General features: G+C 46.1%; 1 protein-coding gene across 3 annotated transcripts; it reads left to right on the plus strand.

The window, feature by feature from the left end:
- The first annotated feature begins 556 nt into the window (after positions 1 to 556).
- Positions 557 to 14,329, plus strand: LOC105481202 (C-X-C motif chemokine receptor 2). 3 transcript variants are annotated; one of them, XM_011740584.3, is made up of 4 exons: positions 557 to 1,861; positions 2,810 to 2,872; positions 5,833 to 5,884; positions 11,424 to 14,329. In XM_011740584.3, the coding sequence occupies exon 4, from the start codon at positions 11,464 to 11,466 to the stop codon at positions 12,529 to 12,531; it is 1,068 nt and encodes a 355-aa protein (XP_011738886.1). In that variant the 5' UTR covers positions 557 to 1,861; positions 2,810 to 2,872; positions 5,833 to 5,884; positions 11,424 to 11,463; the 3' UTR covers positions 12,532 to 14,329. The 3 variants fall into 3 exon arrangements, with proteins under 3 accessions (XP_011738886.1, XP_011738887.1, XP_070929455.1); XM_011740585.3 differs by lacking the exon at positions 557 to 1,861 and adding an exon at positions 1,878 to 2,451; XM_071073354.1 differs by lacking the exon at positions 557 to 1,861 and having other exon boundaries at positions 2,475 to 2,872; positions 11,552 to 14,329.
- The last annotated feature ends 4,451 nt before the right edge of the window (positions 14,330 to 18,780 follow it).

An 18,780-nucleotide genomic window follows, 5' to 3' on the forward strand; every position in this document is an offset into this window, starting at 1 on the left:
GAAAATTCCTTCTTGGTTTGGATTTATTGCTGGAGAGTTAGTGTGATCTTTTGGGGGTGTCACAGAACGCTGTTTTGTCATATTGCCAGAACTACTTCTCTGGTTCCTTCTCATTTGGGTAGACTATTTCTTCAAGTTATTCTTGAATTTATTTTTGATTTGACTTTTTTTTTTTTTTTTTTTTTTTTTGAGATGAAGTTTCACTCTTGTTGCCCAGTCTGGAGTGCGTTATGTGATCTTGGCTCACTGCAACCTCTGCCTCCCAGGTTCAAGCAATTCTCCTGTCTCAGCCTCCCAAGTAGCTGGGATTACAGGCATGTGCCACCATGCCTGGCTAATTTTGTATTTTTCGTAGAGACAGGATTTCTCCATGTTGGTCAGGCTGGTCTCAAATTCCTGACCTCAGATGATCTGCCAGCCTCAACTTCCCAAAATGCTGGTATTACAGGCATGAGCCACCGTGCCCAGCGACTATGTTTTTTTTTTTTTTAATTTGTTTTTCTTTCCTCTTAAGGATCTGACTTTAATGTTTATAGTTTATTTTAGCCTAATTTGATCCTTGGTTTTTAGGGGTGAAGACTTTTGGGTTTTAGGAGTGAAGACTCTGTATGAGTTCCTTAGTGTGAGAGAGTGTGTGCTGGCTTTCCCAGATCCTGGTTGTAGTAGTTATGTACGTAGTGTGTGAGAAGGTTTACTGTCTCCTATGGGGTTGGAATGGCAGGAATCTCTTTAAGCTTACCTCATTCTCTCATGGTGTACTCTTTATTTATTTAATTTTTCCCCAGTATTTTATTTACTGAGTTGATGATTCAGGCTTCGGACCAGTAGGGGAAGTATCCCTGGGTAGGCACCAGTTGTAGCTAAAGCAGGTGGGTAGATGTAATACCCAATGGTGGGCAGAGATCCCAGCCTTGATGAAAGTGGCTGGGGAGCTCTCAATTAGATATGCTGAGGTTTTGTCAGGGTGAAGGGTAAGAGCTACCTCAGGTCCCCCACAAGGCCAGCTAGAAAACTATCCACCTCCCCACTTCACTCCTGTCCCAGTGTTCTGGCTATTCACATCAGACAGGCAGTTATTTTCATCTGTAGAAATGTTGATGTTCCAAGTAGAGTGGAATTGGGACTGCCTGTCATGCAAGCCTGAATCTGGGGAGTGCTCCTCCCGTGGGGATGCAATCACCCTGATTTGTCCAGGAAAGCTGTCTGTAGGTGCATCCATGCTGCATTCCTTTGGGAGAAGCCCCAGCTCTGTCTGCAGTGGCGTACCAGGGGGAAAAAGGATCCCTTCTCTAAGACCCTTCACAATACCAGAGGCTGCCTGCCTGTTGGGTAGAGGTGCAAACTTTCCCTACTCTGCCCAGCACAGCACGGCAATTGTGTCTCTGCTATAGGAAACTTCACACCAGTGAAAAGATCTGGCACTCAAGACCTGCCGTTCAGATTATTTTGTCCCACAGGGTGTTCCCTTGATGTGATGTTCTTCCCCTTTCTTTAGGAATGGGACTTCCTGAGACCAGACTACAGTGCTCTTCTGGGTCTAGCTCCTCAGGGGGCCTACCAGACTCTGGGCTGGTGCTGGGGAGTGTCTGCAAGGGATCCAGTGATGTGACCTGTCTTTAAGACTCCCAGCAGTGAACGCCAGCACCACCTCTGATAGACGTGGAAGGGGAGTGATGTAAACTCTGCAAGATTCGAAAGGCTTAGCATGCTGACTTTCTCAAATGCTGGTTATAATTATAGTGATGTTATCACGTGGACGGATGCAGGACTTCTGGTTAGCCAGGGTGTTGTAAGCAATGGTGATAGCTGAGAATATGCAGCCGTTTTCTCCTTCCTGGGTGCAGTACTATTCTGCCTAGAGGTGAGTTTTTTGCCTGTCTCACAGAGTAGGCTGCAGCTGCCACTTCTTTCAAAAGTTTTGTGGATTCTTTCAGTTTTCCTGTTCAGTTCCTGCATTCATTCCTGGAGAAAAAAAATTTATAGTGTGAATCTCTACACACTACTCTGTCCTTCCAAGTGGGAGAGACATGCGAACGCTACCTCCAATCTGTTTGTCTTGGGGGGAAAAGAAGCAATTTGGTTTAAAAAACAAAACAAAAAAAAAATGGATTTGCTGGCTTTAGCAACCCAGAGGTCATTGGGAACCTTGGCGAAAGCTATTTCAGTGGAGCAGTAGGAAGGAAGCCAGTTGCAGTGTCTTTGTTGAGCAGCAGAGGGGAGGTAAGGAAGTGGAAAGAGCAGCTGTGGTAGCCGAAGGGTGCTAGGACAGAGGGAGCATGATAAAGCCATAAGTAAGGTGTGGTGGAAGGAAAAGAGCCAGGACAGAGGGCAGAGAAAGAGGATCCTCAAGGACTGGAGAGGCAGTGGGGCCCACAGAGGTGTGGGGATTCAACAGAAACAGAAGGAGGGACGTTTCTCACTCTGGCCCTGGAAAGAAGGAAGAAACTGCGTGTACGTTCAGACACGTCCATTGGCGGGGGCTGGGATGCCCGCATCTTCCTTGTTAAAAAAGGAAGTGCAGGTTCAAAACATTTAGAGACAGAAGGTGGGTAGGCAAATCTCCACCTTCAGACTGGTAGGCTCCTCCAGAAGCCATCAGACAGGAAGATGTGAAAATCCCCAGCACTCATCCCAGAATCACTAAGTGGCACCTCTCCTGGGCCAAAGTCCCAGGACAGACCTCATTGTTCCTCTGTGGGAACACCTCCCCAGGAGGGCCTCTTGGATTTCCCCCTTGCAACCCAGGTCAGAAGTTTCATTGTCAAAGCTGTCTCTTTTTTTTTTTTTTTTTTCTTTTCCTGTCTAACAGCTCTGACTACCATCCAACCTTGAGGCACAGTGAAGACATCGGTGGCCACTCCAATAACAGCAGGTAGGTGACTTGTTCAGTCTGAGATGCTGGGGACATATTTCTAATGGAAGAGATCTAGAAACTTCAGCCTCCTCTGAGGACCTGAGAACTAGGGTGATGAAGTGTAGAAACTTAGAGCTAAAGACAACTAAGTCTTCACCTAGACAGCGCTGCACAAAAGAATTTTCTGCAATAATAGAAATGTCCTAGATCTGCCCTGCCCTATATGGTAGCCACTAGTCACACGTGGCTACGGAGCACTTGAAGTGTGACTAGTGTGACTGAGGATCTCAATTTTTATTTTATTTTATTTTATTTTTTCTTTTTTGAGACAGGGTCTCACTCCAATGCCCAGGCTGGAGTGCTGTGGCATGATCTTGGCTCATTGCAACCTTGACCTACAGGTCTCAGGTGATTCTCCCGCCTCAGCCTCCCAAGTAGCTGCAGCTACAGGCACGTGCCGCTACACGCAGCTAATTTTTGGGGGGTTTTGGGGGGGTTTTTTTTGTTTGTTTGTTTGTTTTTTGTAAAGACAGGGTTTCGCCGTGTTGCCCAGGATGGTCTCAAACTCCTGGGCTCAAGCAATTCGCCCACCTCTGCCTCCCAAAGTGCTGGGATTACAGGCATGGGCCACCTTGCCTGGCCTTTATTTTATTAATTTTAATGTAAATAGCTACACATGGCTAGTAGCTATCATGCTGGACAGAATAGACTTGAAAGAAGCTCCCATTTTCCAAAGGCACACACCAAGGCCCAGAAAGAATGACTTCTACAAGCAGGATTAGAAGCCAGGTTTTTGTTTTGTTTTTGTTTGAGACAGGGTTTCGCTCTGTCACCCAGGCTGGAATGCAATGGCACAATCTCGGCTCACTTCAACCTCTGCCTTCCTATTTCAAGCAATTCTTATGCCTCAGCCTCTGGAGTAGCTGGGATTACAGGCATGTGCGACCACGCCTGGCTAATTTTTGCATTTTTAGTGGAGGCGGGGTTTCACCATGTTGGCCAGGCTGGTCTCTAACTCCTGGCCTTGAGTGATCCACCCGCCTCAGCCTTTCAAAGCACTGGAATTACAGGCATGAGCCACCTCACCAGAAGCCAGTTTTTTAATTCACTCTACCCTACATATAACAGCAGTGATCTCCATGGAAATGAAATTGACCTAAGGAGTGTGAAGGAGGCTGACTGGGAAACGTCAAATCTGGGCTCCCCTCTCTACATCCTTCGTATCTGGCTTTCTGGGACACAAGGAGGTACCTAATGGGGCTCAGAAACTTTAGGCTGGGATCCTGCTCCTTATTACAGTGAACAGGAGATAGCATTTGAGAGTAGATTTTTAGAGGTTTTTTAAACTGAAAGCCTAATTCAGCTGTGTCACTCTAGGTAAGTTGCTTAACCTCTCAGAGTCTTCATTTCCTCATCCAGAAAGTGCCTGCTTCATGAGGTTGTCCTGAGGATTAATTGATATAAATTCTAGAAAGCACTTTGCCCAGAAGCTAGAACCTGGTAGACATTCAACATTACAGCTAATATGGCAATTAATATCCAGGGCAAAGCAAATTAGATGTCATCAAAGTCAGCCTTGAAAGCACACCCACTGCCCACTGCTTTCCCTTCATTGGGGATGTAGTGAGAGAGGCAGCATGTTATCAGTGAATAAACTATTCCAGTAATAATGATCACAATAATAAAGGTTAACGTTGTACTTTATGTATGTCTTACATGATTTACAAGCAATCCCTCATTTCATCCTCACCACAACCCCATAAGTTGGAGTCTGTATTGGCCCCATTTTACAGATGAGTAAACTGAGACTCAGATGGGAAAAGTCAGTAGCTCAGAATTGCTCAGCTAGCTCTGGTCTCATCTGCCTCTCTCCATATGTAATAAGCCTCTATCTGGTTTTAGCGTCAGCTGGCCAGGTGGCATTGCATTCTTCCCCAGCTTGGGAAAGAGAGGTGACGAAGACTAAGAAACATTTGCTAAACAGTTAGACTCAAACATTCTTTCTTTGGGGTAGGTAGGCAGTTTAAGTGCATCTGCCACAGGCATTGAGTGCCCTCTGGGCCCTGGGATGCATGGAGCAAGAGATAGGGTAAAGAGTAATGGAGAGGATTGAGGTGGTGTTCACTGGGGTGGGCACTTGGGAGGGAGCAGAATTAGTGTTCATAGCTCTCCCTGGATTAATTCATTCATTTGTAATCAATAGCAAATTGATAAAATACATTATTAGGGTCACTCAACACTGTTTTTAAAAATATATTTGGACTTGGGTGGAATCTTCACTTTTACCAAAAGGCTTTCTTTCCAAATTAGAGGGTCTTTGCTCCAAGGGTGGTAGCTGCTACAGAGTTGGGGTCCTCAGACCCAATGCCAAGTGTATGAACCAAGAAAGAATATCAATACCCAGAGATGCACCTGTGGTCAGAGCAGATGGTTGGGGAGTGAGGGGAAAGAAGAGAGGCAGGAGTGGAGCCGAAAAGTAGAGGCATCAGGTCCAGGGAGGAACACCACCAGACTCACCAGAAGCTTTAGTCCATCTCTGTCGTTTTAATGCATTGCTCCCCTTTGACATGTGAAAGACATTCAAGAGCTATAGTACTGCCGATGGTACGACGGGGAAGCCTGAGGCAGCTGGAGTGCCAGGAGACTCAGACAAGGTAGCTGAAGGAGCCAGGGGCTCTGAGATACAGCAAAGATGAAAGAAATCCATGCGATCCTGGGCAAGCCATTTCCTTTGTCTGGGCTTGTTTCCCCATCTGTAAAATGAAAAGACTAGCTAGAAAACCCCTCAGGTCCCTTCCCAATATAAACTCTACGAGTCCGTGAAATGACTATGGATCCAGGAGCTGACCTGGGAACTAATTATTCAAAGTTATCAGAATCACCCGCACCCTCAGGAGCTCCACCCCTGCACTGCATTGAGCAATCAATCCACCACTCACTTCCTCCACTGTGTTCTCACCACCACCTCCCTTTCATAGGTTGCAGCTGCCCTCCTGGAGGTGTCCTACAGGTGAAAAGCCCAGCATCCTGGTAAGTCTTGGAACACCCACCCTTCCCAACAGCTAGAATGTTTCTGTTCTTTGTTTCCCTTGATACCCAGCCTACATTTATCCCAAGCATCTCTCCCCACCCTTGGTGGGCCCCTCACCCTCACCCCTTGGCCTCTTCATTTTCTCCCTTTGGGGACCCGATCCCCAAAGGGAGAACTTCTGTTCCTCCTCCCTCACAACCCTCTCCAACCGCTCAGGACCACTTGATGCCCACGCTCTTCCCTTGGCCTAGTGGCCTTCCAAGACTCAACCAGCCCTCCTGGCCTGGGCTAGGACTGGGTCTGAGGATGGGCCGAACGAACACTGTTCACTTCCCACTTCCCTACACTAAATGCAAATATTTGTGGATTATATTTATAGAGAGAAAGAATACTGAAACTGTACTAAAATGACTGTTTTGTTGTTAAAAAGATTGCCTTAAATGTTTGAGATCTTGTAAATGTCTCTCATTCTATAGCATTTTCATGTAATAAATTAGAATTCATGCCATCATCTATGGAGTTTCCAAACTACCATGAGTCACTAAGGGGCTGGCATTTTCCCTAAGTCAAGAAAGCCCCCCTTTTTTTTTTTTTTTTTTTTTTTTTTTTTTTTTTGAGACGGAGTCTCACGCTGTTGCCCAGGCTGGAGTGCAGTGGCGCGATCTCGGCTCACTGCAAGCTCCGCCTCCCGGGTTCCCGCCATTCTCCTGCCTCAGCCTCCTGAGTAGCTGGGACTACAGGCGCCCGCCACCGCGCCCGGCTAATTTTTTGTATTTTTAGTAGAGACGGGGTTTCACTGTGGTCTCGATCTCCTGACCTTGTGATCCGCCCGCCTCGGCCTCCCAAAGTGCTGGGATTACAGGCTTGAGCCACTGCGCCCGGCCGAAAGCCCCCTTTTTATCCTGGAAAATATGACTGGGTGGCCAGCCGGACCCAGCCATTTCAAGGGTGTTTGGTTTATCATCCCTGCCAGAGCTGTTTCTTTCATTCTGGGCCTAAGAAATGGCAAAAGAAAACAATGCATAAAACATCAAAGAATGTGAGTGGACCATACACAGGTTGATTTAATTATATCTCAAGAACTTAACTTACAAATATGTTTAATAGATGAGGTGCACTTTTTTTAAGAAGAAGGGCTATAGACTGCAAATAATACAAGTGGAGCCCTTTACACCTCACTGGAACAGTGGTTTCACCACTTCTCCACCCTGTTATCGCAGGCTGGTTACTGAGCCTCCCTGTTAGGTCAGCTGAACATCCTTGTGTCTCAGTCTTCTAGAAACAGGACCTAATTGTATCTATTTGTAATGAGCCATGGAGATCATGTACCTGTGAGGCACAAAGCAGACCTCAGATGTGTCGTCTCCTTCCCTTAGTTTGTCCCTCTGTCTGCCAAGTCATCCTCTGTAGAGACTGGTAAACTAAAAAACAACACCAACAGCGAACACCCCTCTCCCTACCCTAGGAGCTGAAGGTCATTGGCCTGACCTGGTTCTCCTTGCTGAATTCTCTACCTTCTGTCCTGACTTACATGCTCTCCCTCTGGAACCTGCAGTTGACCCATAATGCCTGGGAGCATGGGCTCACCCATATACGTCCAGCCCACCGTCAGCACAGCTGAGCACTGGATTATCCACAGTGAGGATTTACCTGTGAAACATGCTCTGCCACTGCTGCCTGTGCCGACACGACAGTTTCTGCAGCAGCCCCAGTCCTGGCTTCTCACAGCCAATACTCATACATACAAGGCCCTGCTCTCTAAGAGCACAAGCTCTCTGCACCCAATATGCCCTGCATCTACTCTCAAAGAAGGGTCTTCTCTTGGGTCATCTGTTCCCTTAAGAGCATCTGTAATCATCTGCTCTCAGAAGTGATCCACCCTTGACCTCGTGACTTCATTGGACATACCCTGGACCTCTGAGCAAACTTGCTCTCAACCATGGGACTGTGGTGCTGGTGACTTCTTTCAGGTCTTGCTGACTATACTGGTCCAGCAAGCTGTATTACCAGCCCTCTCAATACCTCCCCAGCCTTCCGGCCAGGCAGGGCCTCACCATCATCATCATGTCTCTCTAGGTTCATCAACTGATTGAATCTTCTCTATCAGTTGCCTTGGTATGCTGGGAAGGCAATGTATCTGGCCCCTAACTCTCAAAAGAGAAAGTAAAAACTTGTCAGGAAGGTGATGGCTAAGAATTCCGTCACTCTTGGGGGGAAAAGGGCATTATTTTCCCAGTTTTGCTTAATCTTCTTCCGCTTTCTTCTTTGCTACATATGATTGACAACAACAGAGACTTCCTTTCTGCTAAAGAGAAATCCTCCCTAGGACTTTTGTTGTTATTGTTGTAATATTTGTATTTGCTTTGCAAGGCTGTGCACCCTTTGATTAATCTTTTTGTTTTTAATTGAGACATAAGTCACATACCACAAAAGTCACCCATTTAAAGTTTTTAGCATATTCTACAACCATTGCCACTAATTCCAGAACACTTTTATCACTCAAAAGAAAAACTCTGTAGTCATTAACATTCCTCTCCCAACTCCCCTTGCCCCTGGAAACCACCAATCTACTTTCTGTCTCTACCAATTCTGCCCATTTGCCTATTTTGGTCATTTCACATATATGGAATCACACAATAGGAAAACTTTTGTGTCTGCCTTTTTTCACCTAGACGAACATTTTCAAAGTTCATCCATGTTGTATTGTGTATCAGTACCTCATTCCTTCTCATGGCTGAATAATATTCCATTGTATATAATACAGTCATAGGTTGCTTAACAATGCAGATGCATTCTGAGAACTATGTCATGTGAACATCGTAGAGTATATGATGTTATAGCCTACTACACACATGGGCTATACGGTAAAGCCTACTGCTCCTAGGCTACAAACCTATACAGCACGTTACTGTGCTAAATACTATAGGTAATTATAACACAATGGTAAGTATTTGTATATCTAAACATAGGAAAAAAACACTAAAAATACAATATTATAATCTTATGGGACCACTGTGGTATTTGTGATGTGTCATTGACCAAAAAGTCTTCCAGTTACTCATAACTTTTCCTCAATTTGTCTGTCCATTCATCAGTTGATGGATATTTGGTTTCTTTCCACTTTTTGAGCTTAATGATGACTGCTGCTATGAACATTAGCTTTCAATTCTCTTGGGTACATACCTAGGATGGGGTTTGCTGGTTCATGTGGTAACTCTATGTTGAACTTTTTTGAGCAACTGCTAAACTGTTTTCCAAAGCAGCTGCACCATCTTACATTACCACCTGCAATATGGGAGAGTTCTGACTTTTCCACTTCCTCACCCACATTGTTCTTGGGCGTCTTTTTCTGAGTGTGCCCAGCCTGGTGAGTGTGAAGTGGGTCCTGGGACCTTTAACTTCCTGGTTTTTCTCTGACTCTGGGTTCCATTTGGAGGTAGGTTATGGACTTGGACATGGTTGGTGGTAGGATAGTCATCCCTTACTCTAAGGCAATGGCTGGAGGGTGATCTGTTTTGTGGTTCAAAAAGAAGTTAATTAGGGAGTTGGATTGCTTTAGTTGACTTCTTCTTTGAGAAACTGGGAATTTTTTTTTTTTTTTTTTTTTTTTTTTTTGAGGCAGAGTCTCACTCTGTTGCCCAGGCTGGAGTGCAGTGATGTGATTTCAGCTCACTGCAACCTCCACCTCCTGGGTTCAAGTGATTCTTGTGCCTCAGCCTCCCAAGTAGTTGGGATTACAGGCGCGCATCACCATACCTGGCTAATTTTTGTAATTTTAGTGGAGACAGCGTTTTACCATGTTAGCCAGGCTGGTCTCGAACTCCTGACCTCAAGTGGTCCTGCCACCTTGGCTTCCCAAAGTGCTGGGATTGCAGGTGTGAGCCACCACGCCCAGTCAGGATCATATTTTTGAATAGCTGCAGCCCATCCTCTACACCCAGGCTTCCCCAAAGCAGGATCTGTGCTGTCCTTGTGGCAAGGGCAGAGCCCGGGGAGTTAGACTAAATCTGAGAGGAACAGGGGAGTCAGGGCTGGATGGAGACAAACACATGCAGGACAGGAAGGGTCCCCAACAGGGCTGGAGAGCCACCAAGCAAGGGTAGTGCAACCCCTGTCTTCTCTGCTTCCTGCTGTCCCTCTCTCTTATTGGGGAGCAGACTGGCTGTGTCTGCTCATCCTGCATGGTGGCCATGGCTGCCCAGAGCTCCCTGAATAACCTGTTACGTTTCCACCCACAGGGAGAATCAGGCAGCCCGCTTGCTTATTATTTTTAATATATTTTTCCAAACTACACATACATTCCCAAAGCAGGCCTCCTTCTACCCAAAGGAGAAACGCTGGACCTTACTAATTAACTGAAGATTCTGCTAGCTCAAGCCTTCCAAAACTCCATGCCACAATTGTTCAAACCATTTTCCAGAGTACCTCTTTTAAAATAACTTTTAGAAAATTGAACAAAGGGATTCATGCCTCAGTTTTATAGTCAAACCATGATCTTTCCTGAGGGTACAGCCCATTTGGAGTGCCTGCTTAATCCCCTGATTAAAACCTGAATGGGGCTGAATGCAGTGGCTCATGCCTTTATTCCCAGCACTTTGGGAGACAGAGGAAGCAGAATTACTTGAGGTCAGGAGTTTAAGACCATCCTGAGAAACATAACAAGACCCCATGTCTAAAAAAAAAAAAAAAGAATTGAGTGGCATCTCACATTTCTGAACATGAAACCCAGCCTTGATAGCCAAAGATGCTCACCACTGCAGGATCCAGGCAGTATTGAGTGTTCTGTGGGGATTATCCAAAGAGAACTTTCTTTTTTTTTGGGAGGGGGTTATATATTTTATAATTTTTTTGTTTTATTTGTTTTTATTATACTTTAAGTTCTAGGGTACACGTGTACAATGTGCAGGTTTGTTACATATGTATACCTGTGCCATGTCTGCTATAAAGACACATGCACACGTATGTTTACTGTGGCACTATTCACAATAGCAAAGACTTGGAACCAACCCAAATGTCCATCAATGACAGACTGGATTAAGAAAATGTGGCCCATATACACCATGGAATACTATGCAGCCATAAAAAAGGATAAGTTCATGTCCTTTGTAGGGACGTGGATGCAGCTGGGAACCATCATACTCAACAAACTATCGCAAGAACAGAAAACCAAACACTGCGTGTTCTCACTCATAGATGGGAATTGAACAATGAGAACACTTGAGACACAGGAAGGGGAACATCACACACCAGGGCCTGTCCAAAGAGAACTTTCTGCAAAGTTTTAGGTGATGGCGATGCTAAAAGAAATGCTAAGAATTTCTCTCTTATATTAAAGAGAACTATAGTCCTTTCATAAAATGTACCATTTATCACCAAATTTATCTCATAACCTAAGAGCTACTGATTACAAATTTGTAGGGAAAAATTACTTCAATGTAATACTCAAGCCAACACAAAGAATCCTATCCCAGTTTCTTGGGTGGATGTGCAAGAATCTGGGGAATTTATTATGCAGTAACCTTCGTCTCTCTTCTATAGGTCAGGATTTAAGTTTACCTCAAAAACAGAAGATATTAACATGGAGAGTTTCAATTTTGAAGATTTCTGGAAAGGTGAAGATTTTAGTAATTACAGTTACAGCTCTGACCTGCCCCCTTCTCTACCAGATGTCGCCCCATGTCGACCAGAATCCCTGGAAATCAACAAGTATTTTGTGGTCATTATCTATGCCCTGGTATTCCTGCTGAGCTTGCTGGGAAACTCCCTCGTGATGCTGGTCATCTTACACAGCAGGGTCGGCCGCTCCGTCACTGATGTGTACCTACTGAACCTGGCCATGGCCGACCTACTGTTTGCCCTGACCTTGCCCATCTGGGCTGCCGCCAAGGTGAATGGCTGGATTTTTGGCACATTCCTGTGCAAAGTGGTCTCACTCCTGAAGGAAGTCAACTTCTATAGTGGCATCCTGCTACTGGCCTGCATCAGTGTGGACCGTTACCTGGCCATTGTCCATGCCACACGCACACTGACCCAGAAGCGCTACTTGGTCAAGTTCGTATGTCTCAGCATCTGGGGTCTGTCCTTGGTCCTGGCCCTGCCTGTCTCACTTTACCGAAGGACTGTCTACCTGACCTATATTAGCCCAGTCTGCTATGAGGACATGGGCAACAATACAGCAAAATGGCGGATGGTGTTGCGGATCCTGCCCCAGACCTTTGGCTTCATCGTGCCGCTGCTGATCATGCTGTTCTGCTATGGATTCACCCTGCGCACGCTGTTTAAGGCCCACATGGGGCAGAAGCACCGGGCCATGCGGGTCATCTTTGCTGTCGTCCTCATCTTCCTACTCTGCTGGCTGCCCTACCACCTGGTCCTACTGGCAGACACCCTCATGAGGACCCGGTTGATCAACGAGACCTGTCAGCGCCGCAATGACATCGACCAGGCCCTGGATGCCACCGAGATTCTAGGCATCCTTCACAGCTGCCTCAACCCCCTCATCTACGCCTTCATTGGCCAGAAGTTCCGCCATGGACTCCTCAAGATTCTAGCCACACATGGCTTGATCAGCAAGGACTCCCTGCCCAAAGACAGCAGGCCTTCCTTTGTTGGCTCTTCTTCAGGACACACTTCCACTACTCTCTGAGACGTCCTGCCTAAGTGCAGCCCCGTGGGGTTCCTCCCTTCTTTTCACAGTCACATTCCAAGCCTCATGTCCACTGGTTCTTCTTGGTCTCAGTGTCCGTGCAGCCCACATGGTGGTCACAGGAAGCAGAGGAGGCCACGTTCTTTTTTTTTTTTTTTGGAGACGGAGTCTCGCTCTGTCGCCCAGGCTGGAGTGCAGTGGCCGGATCTCAGCTCACTGCAAGCTCCGCCTCCCGGGTCTACGCCATTCTCCTGCCTCAGCCTCCCGAGTTGCTGGGACTACAGGCGCCCGCCACCTCGCCCGGCTAGTTTTTTGTATTTTTTAGTAGAGACGGGGTTTCACTGTGTTAGCCAGGATGGTCTCGATCTCCTGACCTCATGATCCGCCCGTCTCGGCCTCCCAAAGTGCTGGGATTACAGGCTTGAGCCACCGCGCCCGGCCGAGGCCACGTTCTTACTAGTTTCTCTTGCATAGTTTAGAAAGCCTGCCCTGGTGCCTCACCCCTTGCCATAATTACTACGTCACTTGCTGGAGCTCTGTCCATCCCGCCCCTGAGCCCATGGCACTCTGTGTTCTAAGAAGTGAAAATCTACCCTCCAGTGAGACAGCTCTGCATACTCATTAGGATGGCTAGTATCAGAAGAAACAAAATCAGGCTGGGCGCTGTGGCTCAGGCCTGTAATCCCAGCAATTTCGGAGGCTGAGTCGGGCAGATCACTTGAGGTCAGGGGTTCGAGGCCAGCCTGGCCAACACAGTGAAACCCTGTCTCTACTAAAAATACAAAAATAAAAAAATCAGCCGGGCATGGTGACAAGTACCTGTAATCACAGCTACTTGGGAGGCTGAGGTGGGAGAATCGCTTGAACCCGGGAGGCAGAGGTTGCAGTGAGCTGAGATCGTGCCCATGCACTCCAGCCTGAGTGACCGAGTGAACTCTATCTCAGTCCATGAAGATGTAGAGGAGAAACTAGGACTCTTGAGCATTGAGGGTGGGAATGTAAAATGGTGTGGCCACTGCGGAAGACAGTATGGCAGCTTTCCTCAAAACATCGGACATAGAATTATCACATGATCCCGCAATTCCACTTCTAGGAATTGACCCACAAGAAGTGAAAGCAGGGACTTGAACCCATATTGTCCACCAATGTTCATAGCAGCTTATTAGCTTATCCACAAGACCCAAAAGGCAAAAACAACCCAAATGTTCATGCATGAATGAATGAATGAATGAATGGCTGAACAAAATGTGATATGTACACAACAAAGTATCTTTCAGCCTGAAAGAGGAATGAAGTACTCATACATGTTACAACATGGACGAACCTTGTTATGCTAAGTGAAATAAGCCAGACATAAACAGCTATGATTCCACTTACATGAGGTACTGAGAGTGAACAAATTCACAGAGACAGAAAGCAGAACAGTGATTACCAAGGACTGAGGGGAGGGGAGCATGGGGAGTGATGGTTTAATGGGCACAGGGTTTATGTTTGGGATGTTGAAAAAGTTCTGAAGATAAACAGTAGTGATAATTGTACAGTAATGTGACTTAATGCCACTAAATTGACACTTAAAATGGTTAAAATGATCAATTTTGTTATGTATATTTTATATCAATTAAAAAACAAAAAACAAAAAAAAACTAAGCCCTAAAAGGTATTTTAAGCACCAAGGCTGATTAAACCAAGGCTGGAACCAAGGCTGGAACCACCTGGCTATATTTTTTGTTAAATGATTCCATTAATATCTTTTTTTTTAATAAACCATTTTTACTTGGGTGTTTATATTACTGCTTCCAAATTGCTACAGAGCGGTGGGGCATGGGTGAGCAGAGGTCTTGAGTGAGAGTCTTTACAAGAAGTAAATCTCTTTGTTATTTGTTGTGTCGTAGAGAGAAGGATGCAATAGAGATGGAGCCCAGTCTTGCCATCCCCTTGCCCCCAACCCAAGCTTCCTGCTGTAGACCACGCATCATAGAAAGAAATGTGTTCTGGGATGCTTTAGGGCCTCTCATGTCCTTGGGTTAGGCAGTAGTCAGGAGTGTCAGGAGTGAGACTTAGAATCAGAAGGTGCAGAGGGTTGAGTAAGTTCACCAAATCCCCCTGATCACGTAGTAGGAAGGCAGAGAGCTCTCCCAGCTCAGCCAGCAGCACCCGCTGTGAGTGCCCTACCCTCTTCCCTCTCTCCCACCCAAGCACACACCCATCATTCCAGGTTTGACAGGACAGCCCGATTGCAGAATGGGGAAGTGGTTTATAATCTGTCATTAGGAGAAAACAAAAGATTCGAATCATGCCTCCAACAGCATGGAGTTCTGACTGTTCAGAGAGTGGGGATACAGCAGAGATCAAGACAGACAGTGCCTTGCCCTGGGGGAGCTCGCATTCCTAGGGCTTGTCTCTGCAGGGTCTTTGTCTAGAGGGCGTCTGGGTCTGAGCAGCCTGAGAAGGAAGGAAGGAGGCAAGAGGAACTAAACGACCTCAGTTCCCAAACAACCCCCTTCAGGTTAACAACTAAATCTAGGAGAAAACAGGGAGGCAGGAGCACACCTCTGAGTGGGAGGGCTTGGGGACAGAGAACTTCCACTCAAAAGCCACAAAACTGCCTTTCCTATTGCATTCAGCACAACAATCCCTTCTTTCCTGCTCATTCTATGCTGGGCACTTGCTAAACTCAGGACCAAGCATGACTCAACTGCTCTGGCTGAGTCTTGGGAACAGCTTCTGATTCAGTAGCAGGAAATGCAGGGGAACGTGTATTTACCAAGGACCTGACTTGCCAGAGGAACCAATGGTGCTCTGCCTGGACAAGGCTGATGGACCAGGTGGCTCCCCGAGACGACTCCCAGAGGGAGGAGGCCAAATTATGCCTCTAGTTTCAGGACTCTGCTCTTTCCTCTAACAAGGACTGGTTTCAGGACTCTGCTCTTTCCTCTAACAAGGACTGGAAGAAACATGGTTCTCCAAGGATAATAAAAGGATACCCTCAGCCTAGGAAAATGAGGCAGAGATTAAATTATGCTTACATGAACTCTATAATTCATCTCTATCTCCAATCTCTCTCTGTCTGTCTCTGTCTGTCTGTCTCTCTCTCTCTCTCTCTTTCAGACTCTCTCTCATAAGAACAGTCTTGGCACAAATAATTTACCAACCACACCATCCCTAGGACAGGCAAATCTGGGGCTTGCCTTTGAGTTGTTGACTTCTTTCTTCCCTCCGATGTTTCTGAGCCTGAGTCCCAAGGTCTCAGGGTCCAGCACCTTTCTGCCTGATCTGCCTGCTCGTTCTGAACTGGCCATTCTTGCTTCCTGTACTCACTCTAACACCATTGTCTATTTTTATCTATCTCTCTGAGTTCATGGTGTCTCTCTCCACCACAATCCCCAGTCTCTGCAGGATGGGCTCCCTTTGTTCATTAAATCAAGGCAGCACCCAGTCTAAAGAGCACCTCAGTCTGCATGTCCTGTTCAAACTCATAACATGCAGACCCACAGGGAGAACCACACTACCATGCATAGCAGAGTCAAAGAGGCCTGAAGATCCGCATTTCCATACATCAACGAGGAAACTGAAGCTTTACCAAAGCAACCTGGCCAAAATCTCATGGCTAGACAGTAGTAGAGCTGAAATAAGATTCCTAGACAGTTCGTTTTTTAACCGATATTTTGCTTTTCGGTGCGAGCACCTGACAGATGGAAAATTACATGTAGATATGACCTTTTCAGACCATTTCACTCACATGGGTAAGATCAGTCTACATTTTCTGCACCTGCACTCATCTGTGCCTTGAGCTGGGGTTGCTGGAGTCTCTGTCATCCTGATAGGGGTGCCCCAGCGGAGGCTCAGGGGCACAGGTGTGGGAGCAGCCTCAGGCTGGGTTTTCCTATTCTCGGCTGGCAGGCAGGACAGTTAAAGACACAGTCGTGGCCGGGCACAGTTGGTCACGCCTGTAATCCCAGCACTTTGGGAAGCCGAGGAGAGCAAATCACCTGAGGTCAGGAGTTCAAGACCAACCTGGCCAACTTGGTGAAACTCAGTCTCTAACTAAAAACACAAAAATTAGCTAGGTGTGGTGATGGGGACCTGTAATCCCAGCTGCATGGGAGGCTGAGGCAGGAGAATCACTTGAACCTGGGAGGCGAAGGTTGCAGTAAGCCGAGATCACGCCATTGCACTCCAGCATGGGCAACAAGAGTGAAACTCCATCTCATAAATAAATAAATAAATAAATAAAGACACAATCAGAGCCCAACACAAAATTCAGAGACAGGCACAACTAACCCCTCTACAGAGGACACATATCTTATCAGGCAGGGGCCAATCAGAGAAGCAAAACCACTGGGAAGACGAATTTGTGACAAGCATTTGACCCTAGGCAACTGTGGGAGCTGGCTAAACCATTAGTGTCAGCCTGTTGGCTTTGTTTCTTGGCTGGGATCTGAAGCTGGTAGGATGGACAGCCTGGAAGGAAAGATGGATATAAAGTGGGGAATCGCGAGGAGGAGTTGGAACCTACCAGGATAGGCTGACACCTGTGTTGATCCAAGTTCAGTATGTGAATGGCCTATGGAGAAGCTGGCACCTGCACCAGGCAGGTAAACCCACACCTGAGGGGCTACAGGCCAACTCAGGCCCCACGCCGACAGAAGCCGGCAGGTATGTGACTTATATGGTGGTATCTGGTACCTTGCACTGACCTTCCTGAGCTGAAACAGAATGTAGCTGCTGCTCCACTTCCACCTTCCAGATCTCACATACAAGGTTCCTTCGGGCCCCTCGCTGACCTGGAAATGTGAAAGGAAGAGAATTTAGGGAAATACAGTTCTATCTTATCTATGCTGACGCAGTACAAATTCTCTGCACAAACTTATGTGCAAACTCTAAAGAAAAGGAATTGTTCCCACAAAGGTTCAGGTGATATTTATTAAAGGGTCGGGAAAGGGAGGAACACATGGGGGCCTTAGAGACCACTGATAATGTCCTCTCTCTTATCCTACATGATAGATGCTTAAGAGCCATTATATTATTATTTTTTAAGCTATAAATGTTAGTTTTCTGTAACCTGTGGTATGTATGCTATTCACAATAAAAGTGTTTTTAATCATTAAAATGAAGGGAAAAATAAAGAAACAGTGAAGAACAAAAGGACAACCTGGGTCATTTCAAGGAACCACTGCAGGGAGTGGACTGCAAGCTTTTGTGTGGTGTAGTTTGGGGATCAGAATTCACCAGATTAGAAGATATTATCATCCACTGCCAGTAGCAGAGGAATTAGGAACGATCTTTCAAGAAGGCAATTTTGTGATACATACTTCAATGCACACTATCTCTGATCCAAGAATTATACTACTACAAATCTATCCTATAGAAATACACATCTAGGTGGATAAATGTGTACAGGATATTCATCACAGCATTTTTTAATAAAAGTCAAAGCTCAGAAACAACCTAAATATTCATCAATGGGGAATTGGTTAGAAACACTTTGAAGGTGCAGCCACACTGTGGAATACTGTGAATGCAGTGGTTTGAAAACGATGTTTAAAACATGGAAAGTACGGCCAGGCGCAGTGGCTCACACCTGTAATCCCAGCACTTTGGGAAGCCGAGGTGGGTGGATCACGTGAGGTCAGGAGTTTGAGAGTAGCCTGGCCTACGTGGTGAAACCCCATCTCTACTAAAAATATAAAAATTAGCGAGGCGTGGTGGTACACTCCTGCAATCCCAGCTACTTGAGAGACTGAGGCAGGAAAATCACCTGAACCAGAGAGGTGGAAGTTGCAGTGAGAGGAGATCGTGCCATTGCACTCCCGCCTGGGCAACAGAGCGAGACTCTGTCTCAAAAAATAAACAAATAAAATAAAAGTAAAACATGCAAGGTGGAAGCCGCTGATCAGAAGACCACATATTGTATGATTCCATTTACATAAAATGTCCAGAAAAGACAAATCTATACAGACAGAAAGCATATGAGCAGTTGCCTGGAGTTGAGGGTGCGAAAAGGGATTGACTACAAACAGGCACCAGGGTTCCCTTTGGAGTGATGGAAACATCCTAAACCTGGATTATGGTGATGGTTGCACAACTCTGTAAATTTACTAAAATTTACTGGATGGTATTCTCAGGACAGACTGAATCTGATAGTAGGTTAGTGATATCTCAGTAAACCGTTCTTTAAAACAATCTTTAAAAATAATGAAGTAGGGCCAGGCGTAGCGGCTCATGTCTATAATCCCAGCACTTTGAGAG

This window comes from Macaca nemestrina, chromosome 11 (assembly GCF_043159975.1).
Source record: "Macaca nemestrina isolate mMacNem1 chromosome 11, mMacNem.hap1, whole genome shotgun sequence".
Lineage (NCBI taxonomy): Eukaryota > Metazoa > Chordata > Mammalia > Primates > Cercopithecidae > Macaca > Macaca nemestrina.

Excerpts from the sequence above, each read along its gene's own strand:
- LOC105481202 (XM_011740584.3), top strand. The coding sequence starts at position 11,464 with ATGGAGAGTTTCAATTTTGAAGATTTCTGGAAAGGTGAAGATTTTAGT.